Genomic DNA, 15,830 nt, shown 5'->3' with positions numbered 1-15,830 from the left:
CCTCTGGATTGGTTCACCTACTATGAAATTAAATATTTAGTGAAATAGTGGAGATGTAGATCCATTGGGACATCTGCTAATAACTGGGTTTTAAATAACGTCCAGTTACATCATAATATTATTGCTGTATTTTCCATAGCATTATTTATCACCCTTCAGGAGTAATTATATTGCTGTAGTTTTTAAGCCTGTAGTTAGAAACTAGATGCGTGATTCAGGTGCTATGAAGAGCACTGACAAAGAGTTAACCGAATCTCCTGTTAAATGAATCAATAGCAGAAACTTTTAATTAAGCTTTTCTCAAATATTTCTATGAAAATGAAAGGTACCACATAAATCTGAATGCCATTTAAAATCTGTGGGTGCTTCTACAACTTAAAATTCATTATGTTGCCACTTAAAATTTGCCAGAAGTACTTGATTCTGATTTTTATCCTGTTGTAGACAGAACATTGCATTGCAGTAGAAAAGAGGAAAACGGGAAGAGTTCAATATTCCACATGTGGAGGTGTGTCCCTTAGTTTGCAGATGCTTAAAGAGTAGATATTCCGTGTTAGTACTCAGATGTAGGGTTCTGTTTTGTTTTTTGTTTGTTTGTTTTTATTGTTTTACTTTTTAACTTTGTGTGAGGCTGCATAAGAACTCAAAGTGAAGAAAATACTATCAAAACCAAGAAGTTTCTTAGTAGTATTTATGACCAACTTATGTTTTCCATTTCATCTCAAGATTTATTATGTGTATCTTAAGTACAGGGCACTTAATTCAGTATTTCTTAATCTCAGTACATGACCAGTAGAACACTGTTCAGCTTGCTACATGTGGCCTACCCCATTGCAGAAAAGGAGGGGACTTAAGACAAGTCATGATTTGTAGATAACTGTAGGTTTTTTATTGAGAATCGCATCAAGATGTGGGGAAAAAAAAAAAAAAGAAATTCAGGACTGCTTATAATTTAGGAAGGGTAAGTCATTATAATTTGTCAGGACTACTGTGGATAGTAGGTGATTAAAAAGGAAACTGAGACTGGAAGAAGCTATGAGGTGTCTGCTTGAAAGGGAAGAAACATTCTGAAGTATAGAAGTGTAGAGTTGCTAGTTTGCATGGTATGCACTTCTACACACTGAAAGAAACAGGAAATAAAGCTACAGGATGGAGTCCATACTAAAATGAAAAGCAAAACCTGTTCTTCATTTTATACTGCTTACTATTTGACCTGGCTTGAATCTGCATCCTAAAATACAAATATGTACACAAGTATGAATGGAAAAGTTTATATTAGGTGTACAAAAATCTAAAATAGTGGACTGTGTTTTTAGGATTTCTTAAGGATGAGTTTGAGTGTGAGTTTTTTCCATCTGTTTATTTGTTTTTAGTGATATTCTTTTTAAAACTTGTTTATGACTGAGTAACACTGATTGGGCTGTTTTATTTCATGTTTTAAAAGGTGAAATTCCAGCATGAAATATACCCCCAAAGTGGTGCAGAAGGCGAATCTGGTCTGTTGGAACAACCAGTGTCACGGCAGATTTTTATTGTTCAAGACTTGGAGATCAGAGATCGCTTAGCTACATCGCAGATGAACAAATTTCTCTATCTATACTGTAGTAAGGAGATGCCCAGAAAAGCACATTCAAACATGGTACTGTTATGGAATGTTTTAATTCATTTATAACTATAGAGGCTGAACTGTCTTTGTGGAAGTTACATACAGTTGTTAATCTTTCAGAAGAAGGAACATGAGTGAGGTCATGGAGCAATGGAAGTCATTTAAATGATTACTGTTATTTTTCTTGACTCCTCCTGAATAGTAAAAATCCCTAAAAAGTCATTGTAAATATTAGTATGTCAGATTAATTTTCCATTTTTCTTTAGATGGTACATGTGCAGGACTACATTAGTAGCTTTCAGATTTTTATTCTGAACATGCATCTACTTCTTTGCGTATTCTTAGACTTCATTACACATACAGAGTTGTTGTTTTGATGTATTATAGTCTTACTGATTTTATAATTTATAAATATTTTTCAAATTTTCTTACTATTAACGTTAAAAAATGAAATAGAAGTAATTGCTCAACAATAGGTTTATAAGTGGCACGTTAAATCGAATTAGTATAGAGCTTTAGGTTTTTTTTAGTGTTTTAGTTTTAGTGTCTTTTAGTGTTCTGCGATTTAATAATTGTGAAGGTTACTACTTTTATTTACCTTGTTTATTCCTCAGTTAACAGTTAAAGCATTACATGTCCGACCAGAGTCTGGCAGATCCCCACAGGAATGTTGTTTACGTGTTTCATTAATGCCACTTCGCCTCAATATTGACCAGGTTGGTTGTGCTAATGCAGAAATATTGATTGATTGATACTTTTTTTTTTTTTTTTTTTTTTTTTTTTTTTACTTGGGACCCTTACATCTGGTTTTATGGGGTTCCTATCTCACATTTGGAAACTTTTAATTATAGTCATTCACATCTGGGTCTCCAGTTTCTGTTTATGTCCATGCTGGAACTTGTCTTGTGCTATGCTAGTACAGTGACTAGCCTTTATTAATTTAGAAACTATGTAGCTGGCTGTGTTCTCAAGACTACCAGTTTATCTTCTGCAGTTTCTGATCGTTTTTACATGTTTTGAAGCAGTGATATCTAAAAAGCATAATGCTTATGCAATCTTGCTTTGTTTGCTAGTGAAGTAGTTCTGGTGGCTTTACTGGAAGAATGTTATTCATTAAACCAGAAGCTATTTACAGCATTTTAGTCGAGGGCACTCAACACTTGAGGACTGCTGATATACTGTGAATCCTTTAGTCTCATTATCAACAACAGTGGCATGAGGAACAAGCAGGAGAAATTGTTCCGTATTTATTGGCAAGCCTTTGTACAAAGTATTTCCCATATACTACAGAAACATATCTTTTTCTGTACCAGTGAGGAAGATATGTATCTCTGTGCACTCAAATTTCAAGTGTAGGTATTTCTTTTTGTGGAGGAATTTCTTGCTTAATTGAACATCTATGAAGAGATGTTTCTTCAAGGGCACAGTTAGAAATTCCCTACATACCTTTGCTCAGTTCAAGTTAGAGAGCAGATTTTCCTTTTATTCTTAGAAAAAAAATTTGCTCTGTGTCTTAGAATCATTAAGTTTGGAACAAACCTGTGAGATAGTCTAGTCCAACCATCAACTGTATAGTTTGTAATGATTTTGTATAGAAAAATGTGTTTTTTGCCATCCAGTGAGGAAATACGTTCTCTCTTAATAGCTTATCATTCATAACGTAACCAAATTCACCTTTATGACTTCTGTAAAATAAGACAGCTTTGATGGAAGTAAAGAGTTGCATGCAATCAAAAACAACAACAACAACAACAACAAAAACAAAAGAAAAGAAAGCCCAGATGTTCATCCTGTAAGAAGTGACAAGACAAAAGTGCGATGCATCTTTCAAAAAAGCAAACAGTGTAATACCACTGAGGCATCAACAAGACATAGAGAAACAGTAGAGGTATTAATGCCTTTTATTGAAGCAGTGGTGAGAAAGTTTATAGCCATTAAAACACTTGCGTTCTGGAACAGGCTTCACAGTGAGAGAGGTTTGTTTCATATTTATAGAGAGAAAAAAGACCTGTGATTGTAGGGTTGTGGTGGTGGTTGTTTTAAGAGAATTGAGAGGTTTTTTTTTTTAACTGTTTTTTAAATCCGATTTTTTTTGTTGTTGTTGTTGTCACCAGGATGCCTTGTTTTTCCTGAAGGACTTTTTCACTAGCCTCTCTGCAGAAGTAGAACTCTTAGTTACTCCAGATCCTGAAGGTAAACTTCAAAATATCTAGCATAAATGTGTTCTTTCTGTTTTAATGTGCGTACATATCTATAAATATACACACAAGTCTCATGTATAAAATAAGTTATGATATTGACCAAAAATCAACATTAGTACTTAACTTTAAGAAAGAAACAAACTAGGTATTTTTGGTTTTGTGTTTTGTAATCACAAACAAGGATTTTCAACATTTGGGAGCTCTGCTGTATAAGATGCTTCAACAAAATTAGAGCATATTTAATAAGAACTTCTGAAAAAATTGAGTAATGTGTATGTAATAATTGAGAGTTACTGTTAGATAAAACAAAAACGTTATTTCATACTTGCATAAATTAGGATGTCTGTCTAACAGTTTGGGGTTGTGTAACCCTTGGGGAAGAAACAGAGGTCAATTTTATAACTAAGCAGTACAAAATGTATATGTACAGTTAAATCAACACTTCAACTAAACATCTGATGTAGAAGAAGCTTTACATACTGAAATGGACATTTTCTCTAGTAACTGTATCTGTGAGTTTGTTAGCAGCTATGATTTACTTCAGTTGAGACATCGTACTCATCATATCAGATTGGATGGATTATTTTTGCTGATGGATAAACCTCAACTTAAGCTTCTTAAAATGATTTCTAATGATAGCTAAGTTATTATGTAGGAGAATCTAACTATTAACCTGCTAGTTATGTTTGTAAGTACTAATGTAATGTAATTAGTAGTAACTACTAAGTAATGTAATTACATTATATTAGTATTTACAAAGGTTATGGTAGTTGTATAAATACTGTCATTTTTGTAATCACTGTGGAAAAATATGAGTCTATTTACTATGTACAATCTTTTATCTTTTATCTTTTTAGTTAAAAAGTCTCCTGGTGCTGAAGTTACATGTAATTTGCCCAGGTATGCCAGTAGCCTTAAGGACCCAAGTCCTGTCATTTCTTTCTCATCACAAAAGCAAACAAGTGAAAATGGTAGCACTGAATCTATGGATGTCATTAATGGCGATGATCATCGTTTCTCACAAGAAGTGACATCATACAGTGATCAGCCAGTATTTTTCAGGTAAATTTTAGTTTAAAAGTTTCCAGAGACCCACAGCTATTTTACTAATTGTTTTAAGGAAGTATGATGATAAACTTACGTGTCTTAAGCTCAGTTGCAGTGGTAGTTTATTCACTGATAAGAAAAATCATATGTATTGGTTTCATAATTGAAAAGTAACTAATAAATTTATTACGAACTTTAGCAAACTACTGTGCACAGGACAAGAAAATGAATTAAAGCTGTGCCATGTACAAAACCAGTAATACATTTTGCAGATATATAAAAAGAGCACTATTTGTACTCTGACAATGTAAGTTAGATGTAATATAAATAGAAATGAGAGTACTTGAAGGAAAGTACATAAAATAAAAGAAATCACAAGAGAGGGATGAGATTGAAATACCACAAGAGGAACTCTGAATGTATTCCCAACTGAGAATTGATTACAAAAATTGCAGCTTGTTGTGCAGAAGCTTTTTCTTCATTATGTGTTCAGACTGTAAGTAAAGATGTTTGTTTCGGTAAACAGGGGAGAGTCAAATTATGAGAGAATGGCTGTGGTTCTGTTTTTATCACTTATATCACCAAAAGAATTTTTAGTTAAGTTCCATCATTTGCAGTATATTTTCCTTCAATGCAAAATTCATGCTGTGAAAATTGAGGGAAGGTGTTCGTGTTTAGACTTAGAAGCACTTCTGCAGGATTGTTAAAATTACTCTAAATATTAACTTTCTCAAGATGGTAATAAACCAAGAAAAGCTGTATTTGTGGTTTGTACACTTATTCCACAATACTTAAGCACTAGCATGGTGTCTAGAGGATTTGTGGTTTACAGAAAGAGGTATGGCATCCTATTCCGGGAGAATGGGAAACCATGGGTTTCTTTTTGAAAGGGTAATCTTATTTCTTACTGCTGTTCCTAACTCTAATATTTCCTCTATTTATCTTAGAGAGTTTCGTTTTACATCAGAAGTTCCGATACGGCTTGATTACCATGGCAAACATGTATCAATGGATCAGGTTTGTGTATAATGCTGATTCTGTAGAACAAAAACTTCTGTTTTTGTCTCATAAGATTTGGGCTATATATATATATATATATATATATTTGTTGTTGTTGTTCCCTACTCATTATTGATGCAATCCTGAGAATCATAGAGCTCTCTTTCTTGCAGTTTCGGTAAAGCTTAAACTTGATCTTGTTTTACTCTTAATCTGAAAACTGAGAAATAGCTCTTCCAGGTATGATTAATGCAGAATGAGACTCGAAAGTCATATTTATAAGCTCAGTGACTGGCTAGAAGTCTTCTACGCAACTGTGATGGCCCTCAAAAGATGATACCGGAATTGCACAATGCATTGTCTTTCTCCTTAATGCCAGAATAATTTTCTTTTGGTTTCTATCCTTTGCAATGTAAGGGCTTCATTTGTAATGTCAGAATATGGTACAGATTTAAAATAAAACTGCTCATATTTCTTTATAAAATATTTATTAGTTATCAAATTGTTTTTATTAGTTATCATATTGGATTTTGTAGAGCAGACCTCAGAAAATGCTGTTTGCAGTGCCAGATTTTTGTTCTGTCGTGGCAAATCAGAAGGAGAACAAACAAGTAAAAGCAGCAACTTTTTGAACCAGCAATACTGTCAAAGAAGTTGTAACTTGAAATAGCAGCTTTATGATACCTGAAACATAGTAATGCTACAGCTGTGTTTCCATTATTTGTTCTACCTCAGTGTTTCTTTTATTTTCCTCAGAGTAGCTGATTAAGCCAGATTTTAACTTTTTGCAAGTTTTTATATAACTTGCAAATCAACTGGACATGGAATTCATAGCACTATGACTTGTGGCATTTGGGTTTTGGTGGGATAATCAATTTAGGCAGAAATGCTTTCAGAAAGAGTTAAGATATTGCAGTTATCTCTCAGATATAGGTAGTGCTGATGGGTGAATTTTTATGTTAACAAAACGTTTCACTTACAGGGGACACTAGCTGGGATTCTTATTGGGCTTGCACAGTTAAACTGCTCAGAATTAAAGCTGAAGAGACTTTGTTACAGACATGGGTAAGTTAATTAAATTTTAGCTAACATCAGTATTCCAAATTGGATGTGTTTACTGTGAATAACAGTATAGCAAGCAAAAAGCAAATTCTCTGATAACATACATTTCTCAAATTCAGAATTTATAGTATTTAATTTTGAGTGGGCATAAAGCAATTTCTGGTCAATTGCTTTTTGAATTATACAGAAACTATAATTGAGAAATATTTGTAAATGGACAGTTAAAGAAGAACATCTATTTTCAGGAAACTACTTAATATATGTGCTATTCTTGGTGCTACACTATTTAATTGTATTTTTGTATTTGCTTCCTGTTGAAGTAGATGTAGTATGCAGTTTTGAACTTTGGTTTTACGAGGCACATGAAACACTTCTGTTAGCCAAAGGCAACAAAAGATGACACTTGAAATTGGCTTCCCTCTTGTTTGAATGACATCTTTGCTTATTTGAATGAATAATACATTTATTTTATTTAGGAGTTCTTTTGGTTTTTTAAAAGAATAATTATTTTATTTATTTCAGTTTATTAGGTGTCGATAAATTGTTTTCCTATGCCATCAGTGAATGGCTTAATGATATAAAGAAAAACCAGCTGCCAGGAATTTTGGGAGGAGTAGGACCTATGCATTCCCTAGTGCAGTTAGGTAAGCTAATTTTAATTTCTATTCAGGCACACAGTGGCACTGGGTTTTTTTTTGTTTGTTTGTTTGTTTTTAATTTTTCTTTTCATTGATTTGTTTTTGTTTTGTTTTCCTAAAACAACAACAACAAAACAATGGTAATTCTTGTTTCTACTTGCTCTCATGGCTTACTGAGAACTTAATAACTCTGGTGTTCTTCCTTCATTTCAGTTCAAGGTCTGAAAGACTTGGTGTGGTTACCAATTGAACAGTACCGAAAGGACGGCCGTATTGTAAGAGGCTTTCAAAGAGGAGCAGCATCTTTTGGTACTTCAACTGCAATGGCAGCCCTGGAGCTAACAAACAGAATGGTTCAGACAATACAGGTATAGTGTATTGCATCTAAAGTTAGGCATGAGTGAGAAGTGTTGCTAGTAAGTGCTTTATGTTAAGCTAATATCATAATGCTATGTTTAAGTGTGGGAGAATGCATAAGAATAAATAAGTGCTGTACAAATACGAAAGCAGAGATGAGATTAGGCAATGTTTGTGGCTGTTTGAATGGTTTCATCAGATGCAACATATAGAAGATTGTACTAAAATACTGCCCAGCACAGAGACTGTTATGTGTTTCTTAGAATACCTTGTGTGTATTACATTGGAGAGACTAACCAGTAAAATAGCAGCACTAAAAAACATTTCTGATATTAAGAAAGGTCTTGCACATGTGTTTTCTCCAGTAATAGGTCCTGAAAACTTTTTGAAAACGTTTTTTGTACTTATTCATTGAAGAGGAAGAAAAAATAATAGGCAGTAACTCTACTCATGGTTTAAAGTGGTAACAAAGTTATGTTCCTTAATGTTAAATAGCTCGTGATAATATATTTTTACCACCTAATTTTGCAAAGATTGTATGTGTGCCCATGTATGAACACAGCCAAAAGCTGGTATTTTTCCTGAATGGAAATGTGTATCTGATTGTGTGCATATAAGGAAGCATATCATTGTTCATATGTTTTAGTTTCGTCTTGAACGTTTTCTACAGGTAAGAAGATGCTTTTGAAGCAACAGCAGTTGGGGGAGTAGGGAGGGAGCTAACAAACCTTCAGTATTTGTTTCGTTTTTGAACTTAATATTTAGTTAAAGCTGCACCCATTCTAGAGATTATTGTAGTACAGAACTTTAATCTCATGTAAGTGACTATTATTTGTAGTATTAAAATAATTCTGTTTCAATTATGTTTCCCTACAAGTAGTTTAAATATGGGATCAGGTGCTGAAATAAGACTACTTCTTTATTTTACTTCTGTTCCTGATCATCAGCTGGCTGCAGAAACAGCATATGATATGGTATCACCAGGGCCAACTTTTATTGAAACAAAAAAGATCAAACGATTCCCTCGCCATCGTTTGGCACATCAGCCAGTAGATCTGCGGGAAGGTGTTGCCAAAGCATACAGTGTTGTAAAAGAGGTAAGTGCAAATGTAATTGTCCTTAACAAAATTTAAGAAACATCAGTAAAAACAAAGCAAATAAAATGTGAGATGCTAGTTTAAGCTGACCAGCTGACAACATTTTGAACAAGACTGTCTTTATCAGTAGTTTCAAACCCAGAAGAACTCTTCATGGAATAAATAAAAACAAATTAAGATGTTAGAGAAGCATGAGTAGGTCTTCAGTTTTGAGATTTTACTGTTGTTTAGAGGTATATAAGGCTTTCTTTTTAAAACAACAGTTACCATTAATTTTGAAGTTGTTACTGTAATACTGTGTGCAGACAAGTAAAAGCTCTGTCTCTTTACCTTGACAATGTGTTAGAAGTTAGAATACTGACGTTTCATTGGTTTTTTAGTAGTAGTTGTATCACCGTTAAAATACACACACACACACACACACACACACACACACACACACACACAAAAAAGCTGAGTAGTTTAAGTTGCCCTTTAAATTAGGAGAATTTGCTTTGTTGTTTTTGGTGTAACTAATTTCTGTTAATTTTTCAAAGGGAATTACGGACACGGCCCAAACCATCTATGAGACTGCTGCTCGTGAGCATGAAAACAGAGGTGTAACTGGAGCAGTAGGAGGAGTCCTCCGCCAAATTCCACCAACTGTGGTGAAACCTTTCATTGTTGCAACAGAGGCAACCTCAAATGTTCTAGGTGGAATGAGAAACCAGATCAGGCCAGATGTGCGTCAAGAAGAATCTCAGAAATGGCGCCTTGGGGAAGACTGAATTTACGAATCAGGCTCAGCAGCCAGCTAGCAAGGCTAGAAATGCAGAAGACTTTCCCATTGGCAGCCTTAGATGAAGCTGAATTTGTTTTGCTCGTCTCAGGAACATGCAGGGTTTTTGCCTATTGTTAGCAAAACATCCAACCAAAAATATTTAAGAAGTGGAAAGCAAATTGGTACTTGCTTATGCTGTGCATTACCAATACATTTGGTAGATAGTGCCAAACATAACAAAGCATGCGCTGCCAACTCAAGAGACATGCTTGCTCTATTCCGTTTACCATATTTTTCTTGGTAGATAAAACATCTGAAGCAGCAGCCTATATGATAAAACTAAGTATACTTCAGAGATGGTTTTTGAGCATAGTCAAGAAACTGTCTTCAATAAAAGGCTCTGCAGATGCTCTTCACTGACTAAAAGATAGCAGCTTTCATTTTCAATTTGAGATACGGAGGCTATGTAACATGGAAGCAGATATGGTAATATCATTTAGTGGTCGTATGCATTGCTTTTAGTGTGGCACTTAAAGAACAATCTTGATAACCATTCAGAATTTAGATTCAGTGTTGATATACCTGTGAACAGGATTTGTTTCTCAATATTAAATACCTACTTTTGTGGGTCTTTGAAGAAACTGAATGTTGCAGAAATGTTCTGTTGTGTTGCACTTTAAAGGATATGGCCTGTATATTGTGCTTTTTTATAGTGTGAATAAAATGTAATGTGCATTATCCTTTATGTGGTTAAAAGCTTAAACAAGTAATTGATAAAAAGCATCATTTGATGATGATTCTACAGAAAGTGTCTTAAATTTGTTTAAACTGTTATATGTAAAAACACTCTTGTCTTCTGTTACACTAATTACAAAGCTAAAAATAACTGTTATTCAAAAAAACAGCAGTTACATATTGTAGCAAAAAGTTCTTTGTAAGAATGAGGAATCCTAAGTAAACCCAAATTATTTTATAACATCATGGTTAAAATTCTCTACAAGATGTAATGATCTGATTTCATTTAAGGTTGCAAAGTTGCTGCTCTTAACGAGATTATTTTTTAATTTAAATCATGTATCATCAGTTATTTGGCAATGAGCGTTTGGAGCCATTTAATTTGAACTGGGAATAGTTTAGGATTTGAAAAACAAAAACCTTCAAAAATCAAAATCGATTCTGACACTCTTTACAGTTTAATAGGGGAACAGGGTCTCTGTAGAGCTTTATTAAGCCGCTGATAGTGCACCATTTCTGTGAAATTAAAAGGCTAGACACTAGCTGTGCAGGAATAAACCTTTATTCCTTGTGCTTGCAAAGATTGGAGGATAAAAAGTAAAGACTACTTTGAATAGAAAACTACTTATTCTGAATTTCAGCAGCTCAGTAGTTTGGGTGACCAATTGGAACGTTAGTTTTTTGCAAGTCCTATTGTTGTCCTACAGATACGCCATGGACAAATCTCTGCTGAAAGGTGCTTTTTGTTTGACTTGAATCTCTAAGGGTGATCAGGAGGTAGTCTCCTTCTCTCTCTCTCTTTTTTTTTTTTTTTTTGAATAATCTACCATTAACAGAAACTTTGCTGATATACTGTATTGCAGGACAAAAGTAGCATATGAAGGAAACGAAGTATAATATTAAGACGAATAAGCATTAACTGGCTGTTCCTGGACACCAAAGAATTTGTCTGGAGGGTAAATGATTTGTGAGAGAGATCTCCTCTGCTGGAATGACTATTGGAGACTGCTTTTATTGTTTTCAATAAAACACAAATCCATTTGCAAACAAGTTCTTACGTGGGTGGAAGGTGCTATTACGAAGCTGGCTTTCATTCACTGTAACCTTTGTAGTTGTAGTACGTTTTGAAGACCTGATAATTTCATTTAAGCAAAATGTTGTAAACAGAAGGAAATTGTTCTGAGAGGACAAATACCTACATAGATGAAATACTTTCTGATGTAAAAATACTTGCTGCAGTCATATTTTTTCTTCAGTAATGTTACTAAATGTTCCAGTAAGAGCTCAAAACTGAGCATTTTGCACAGGAATGAGTTCCATGCTTGCTATTTCACACCTCCTGAATGCCTTCTGAAGAAGTGGTAATGAATCAGTGCAAGTAAGTAGCAATTAATCATTTTCTATTACAGTTACTATACTACATCCTTTCTTCTGATCTAGTTCATCCAGTTAATGGAAGTACACTGTAACAGTATAAATCTGCATGTTTTCTTCCTTTTTGACTTTGCTTAAAAGAAGCATTGGCATTTCAGTGTTCGTTTTCCATTCTGTCATCATCTGCTTGTACAGCAATGCAGTTTGAACATATTTTTATACGAGGGCCTGCTCTCAAGGTAAAACATTTTATAGAGTGTCTGTTGACAATACAGATTGTACAAATTATTAAACTTCAAATGTTTCACTATTTAAAACCCTTGCATTTATTTCTTGTACTTTATTGAGCCTTTTCAGGGAAACTTAAGATTTTTTCTTTCCCTTAATTTTTGTGACCAGTTTCTTAATTTTTGAATGTGTATATTCTGTATTGTTTTTGATTTCAGTAACATCATGTAGCACTGGATATTTTAAAAAGCAAAAACCTAAAACACTCCTCAGACTGCGCATTGTGTTTTGGAGCGCTTGTTTTAAATCAAAAGATAGATGTTGCCTGTCAGAGGTTCTGCTCAATACTTAAGACTTTTGAGGCATTTAATTCACCAAATACAGTCAGACTGAACAGATTTCATGGAAATTAAGGCTATAAGATACAAGGGCTGCTCCAAAAGTAATATCTCCTATTCTGTAATGTAGGCTCATGATGTCAGGAGCAGGTGTTGGTGGTATGGCTGTAGAGGTTAAACCTTCCTTCCAATATCCCTTTATATATTGTTGCTATGTCACAGATGGCAGCGGAGGGGCAGTCGGATACAAAATGGTATCTGACATCAAAGTGTGGATGAAGGAAAAGTGTGTCATTGAATGTGGAAAACAATTGCAAAACATTGACATTCAATGACACTTGCTAAGCATTTATGGAGATCAACAGTAGATGTTAGTGAGGAGATGGGTGGTGCATTTCAGCAGTGGCAAAAGAACTGTGAAAGACAAACCATGATCTTGACTGCCACATAAAGAAGAGTGTCTCATTCGCACGAGCTGTTGGATTATATCCAGGGAGGAGTGTGTGGATGTGAACATCAGCTTTAATGCATTGGAAACAGTGGCGGCAATGTTGGAATATCTCAAAATTTATGTCAGGTGAGTCCCATGAATGCTCATTCAGGAACAGAAAGAATACTGCATGCGAGTTTGTCAGGACTCACTGAGTCAATATGAGGCTGCAGGTGACGGTTTCCTGGATCGCATCATCAGTGGTGATGATATGTGGTACCACTACTACGAGACAAAGTCAAAATGGCAGTCCAGGGAGAGGTGACATGAAATCCCCATTGAAGAAAAAGTGCAAGATGCAGCCCACAGTGGGTGAAGTGGTAGAAGGGACAGGAAAGGAGTGATCCTTCTGGATATCCTGGAAGGCAGACAAACTATGACTGCTACATCACACATCGACTAAGCTGAAGGCTGAAACTTCCAGTCAGGCTAGAGAAAAAGACAACCTTTCTCTTGGAACACAATAACGCTATACCACTTTGAGCATATTGCCAATCCTGGCTGGACTGTCCTACCACACCCACTGTATGGTCTTGATTTGATACTTTCTGACTTCAATCTGGCAGTAAAGGATGGACTCACGGGCAATGATGCATCACAGCAGCTGTGAAGCAGTGGGTCACTTCTGGTGTAGATTTTTATGAGTGCAGCATTCAGGCTTCTCTTCATCACTGGCAAAAATACATAGCTAAAGTTGGTGACCACACTGAAAATTAGTGTTTCATCGCTGAGAACTTGCCCCATCAAATAGTGTTATTGTCCTCTTTTTTAATCTGTTGTCATTTCCATGGAAATGAATAGGAGACATTACTTTGGAGTAACCTGTACACGCTGCTGTAGTTTTGTTCGCATGGATCTATGAAAATACTTGTGTTTTCTGCTGAAAAGTACTTGTGTTTTCTGCTGAAATCAGCTTGTATAGATAGATACTAAGGAGCCCTTCTCATTGTTTCAGTGTGTGAACAGGCATGGACCTTTTCATTAATGCACAAATCCTGTAACATTGAACTAACACTCTTAGTACCATTACTTACCAGATGCTCAGGCTCAGAAGTGTCTACTGGGATTTTCTTAAGCGTCCTGCCTAGAAGCTGTGGGTGCCTAGGAACTACCTGAAAGACAGCTATAAAAAACAAACAAACCTTTGCTCCGTAAGAATCTTAAAAGTGACTGTGGGCAACAAATACTTCCATGCAAAGGCAGTTTCTCTTTACTTACAGGTATCAATTGACAGTTCCTAAATACCAGCTTTTTAGCAATGCAATATGCTCTATGCTTGCTTGTGTAGTGATAAGCATTAGGTCACCTGCTGGTGAATTTATGTATGCTTAATGGGTGCACCTGTTTTTATTTTTCATTAAGTGGTTAATCATGGTCATACCTTACTCAGTTCCATTTACAGCTATTTGAGTTGGCAAGAAAGGTTTTTTAATAATCCAAAAAGCTCTTAAGCGATTATGAAAGAGACAATTTTACTGAACATTATCTTTGCAAATATGGTACTGATGATTTTACTTTAAAGGTTGAAACATAAGCAGTGAAATCCAAGAGTTTATTTAAATACTCTCAAATACCCTGCGTTTCACAGTAGTACAAGTGTTCTCATAAAAGATGTGGGTGTTGAAGTCATGTTTGGATCTGTACCGTGCATAGCTCTCTCAGTCTCTGGACCTGATGTTTTAAGTTTCTGACAACTGTTTTAAGTTGCTGTATGTGCTGAATCTTGTTTACAATTATAAAAATTAAACACTATGTATTAAGTACATGAATACATATCATGCCTTTATACCAAATTAATAGTGAATTAGCTCAGACAGAAATTCAGTTGTTTGTGTAAATGCTTGTGTATATTTTTTACATTTTTGCATTTATAGTAGTTTTGTGGTATTAATTGTACATAGTTTGCAAGAGTACAGGGTGTAATCTCATGAGCTAGGAAAACTGTTGAAGGAATTTACACTTTCAACTTGAATTATTTTGCTTAAAGCTCTTGTCCTCTCAATCTGTGTGATAATTACTTTTAGGCCATGATTTATATGGCGCTTAATGTGTATACTTTCACTTTATTAAAATACCGAAAGGCCTGAATGCAAATAGGTGGTCCTGCTAAATATGTTTAATGGAAAAAAAAAAAAAAACAACAAACCAAAACAGAAATTTGTAACAGTACCTAAATAAATACATTAATTTGTTCCTTGAGTTGGTTTTCTCTACCTATGAATGAAAATAATACAGCAAAAATTATCCCCAGATCTAAAAAAAAAATAATGCCAAGGCTTTTAAACCTACCTGGCTCCACAGCTGTGTAATTAGTAATTCCTTCAGGCTCCTGGTATGATGCCCTCTTCAAGTGTTCAGTTACAGCTTCCTGAAAAGACTGAAGACTCAAATCGTGGTAGCAGTGCGGTGTTCCTACTGTATTTTGTAACGTTTTTATAGCTTAAAAACTAAAACAATAAAAATTCAAGAAGCCTGGATGGCTATTTGGTCAAAGAGTAACTTTACATTTAAGAAGAAAATTGACTCCTACTCAATGCAGGCCTTCCTTTTGCCCATCCTCACCCCCCCCCCCCCCCCCCCCCTTTTTTTTTTTTTCTTAAGCAAGACTTCATGTGAATTCCAGTTCTGTTATATATTGATATATATGCTTTCATTTTTTTTCTTTATGGAATTTGTAGAAGAGGAGAGAGGGATTTTGTTGCTTGCAAGCAAGGTGGACAAGAATCTTCCTCCACTTCTCTAAATGTTGCTTCTGAAAGTGATCAAGGCTATTTTAACAAATGCTTTGCTGAGGAGAAATAGGGAAAAACTTGGGATTAGTCATTATTCATCATGAGAAGGTAGGAAAACTGAGAGCAATTTCTTTTTTCACTTGTACCCAATGCTTTCATACATCAG

At 34.9% G+C, this 15,830-nt stretch overlaps 1 protein-coding gene and 1 non-coding gene across 4 annotated transcripts in view; both read left to right on the top strand.

Annotated features, from left to right (window-relative positions):
- The window catches only part of ATG2A (autophagy related 2A), a 44,373-nt gene extending 32,180 nt beyond the window's left edge, over nucleotides 1–12,193 (top strand). For 2 of the 3 annotated variants that reach the window (XM_040702052.2, XM_040702051.2), the window contains exons 33-42: nucleotides 1,445–1,639; nucleotides 2,221–2,322; nucleotides 3,721–3,799; nucleotides 4,665–4,869; nucleotides 5,802–5,871; nucleotides 6,836–6,918; nucleotides 7,438–7,559; nucleotides 7,767–7,921; nucleotides 8,858–9,007; nucleotides 9,544–12,193. In XM_040702052.2, coding sequence (XP_040557986.1) covers nucleotides 1,445–1,639; nucleotides 2,221–2,322; nucleotides 3,721–3,799; nucleotides 4,665–4,869; nucleotides 5,802–5,871; nucleotides 6,836–6,918; nucleotides 7,438–7,559; nucleotides 7,767–7,921; nucleotides 8,858–9,007; nucleotides 9,544–9,774 — 1,392 coding nt within the window. In that variant the 3' untranslated portion in view covers nucleotides 9,775–12,193. Of the gene's footprint in view, nucleotides 1–1,444; nucleotides 1,640–2,220; nucleotides 2,323–3,720; nucleotides 3,800–4,664; nucleotides 4,870–5,801; nucleotides 5,872–6,835; nucleotides 6,919–7,437; nucleotides 7,560–7,766; nucleotides 7,922–8,857; nucleotides 9,008–9,543 lie in introns of those variants that run through there. The other variant, XM_015287777.4, reaches the window with a different exon arrangement.
- MIR6590 (microRNA 6590) lies at nucleotides 8,772–8,875 on the top strand. The gene has a single exon (NR_105459.1). It is a non-coding gene; the product is annotated as a microRNA 6590 (primary transcript).
- Nucleotides 12,194–15,830: the final 3,637 nt, after the last annotated feature.

Source organism: Gallus gallus, chromosome 5 (assembly GCF_016699485.2).
Source record: "Gallus gallus isolate bGalGal1 chromosome 5, bGalGal1.mat.broiler.GRCg7b, whole genome shotgun sequence".
NCBI lineage: Eukaryota > Metazoa > Chordata > Aves > Galliformes > Phasianidae > Gallus > Gallus gallus.
Note: the sequence above shows the minus strand (reverse complement) of the source record. Positions and strands in the feature narration are given on the sequence as shown.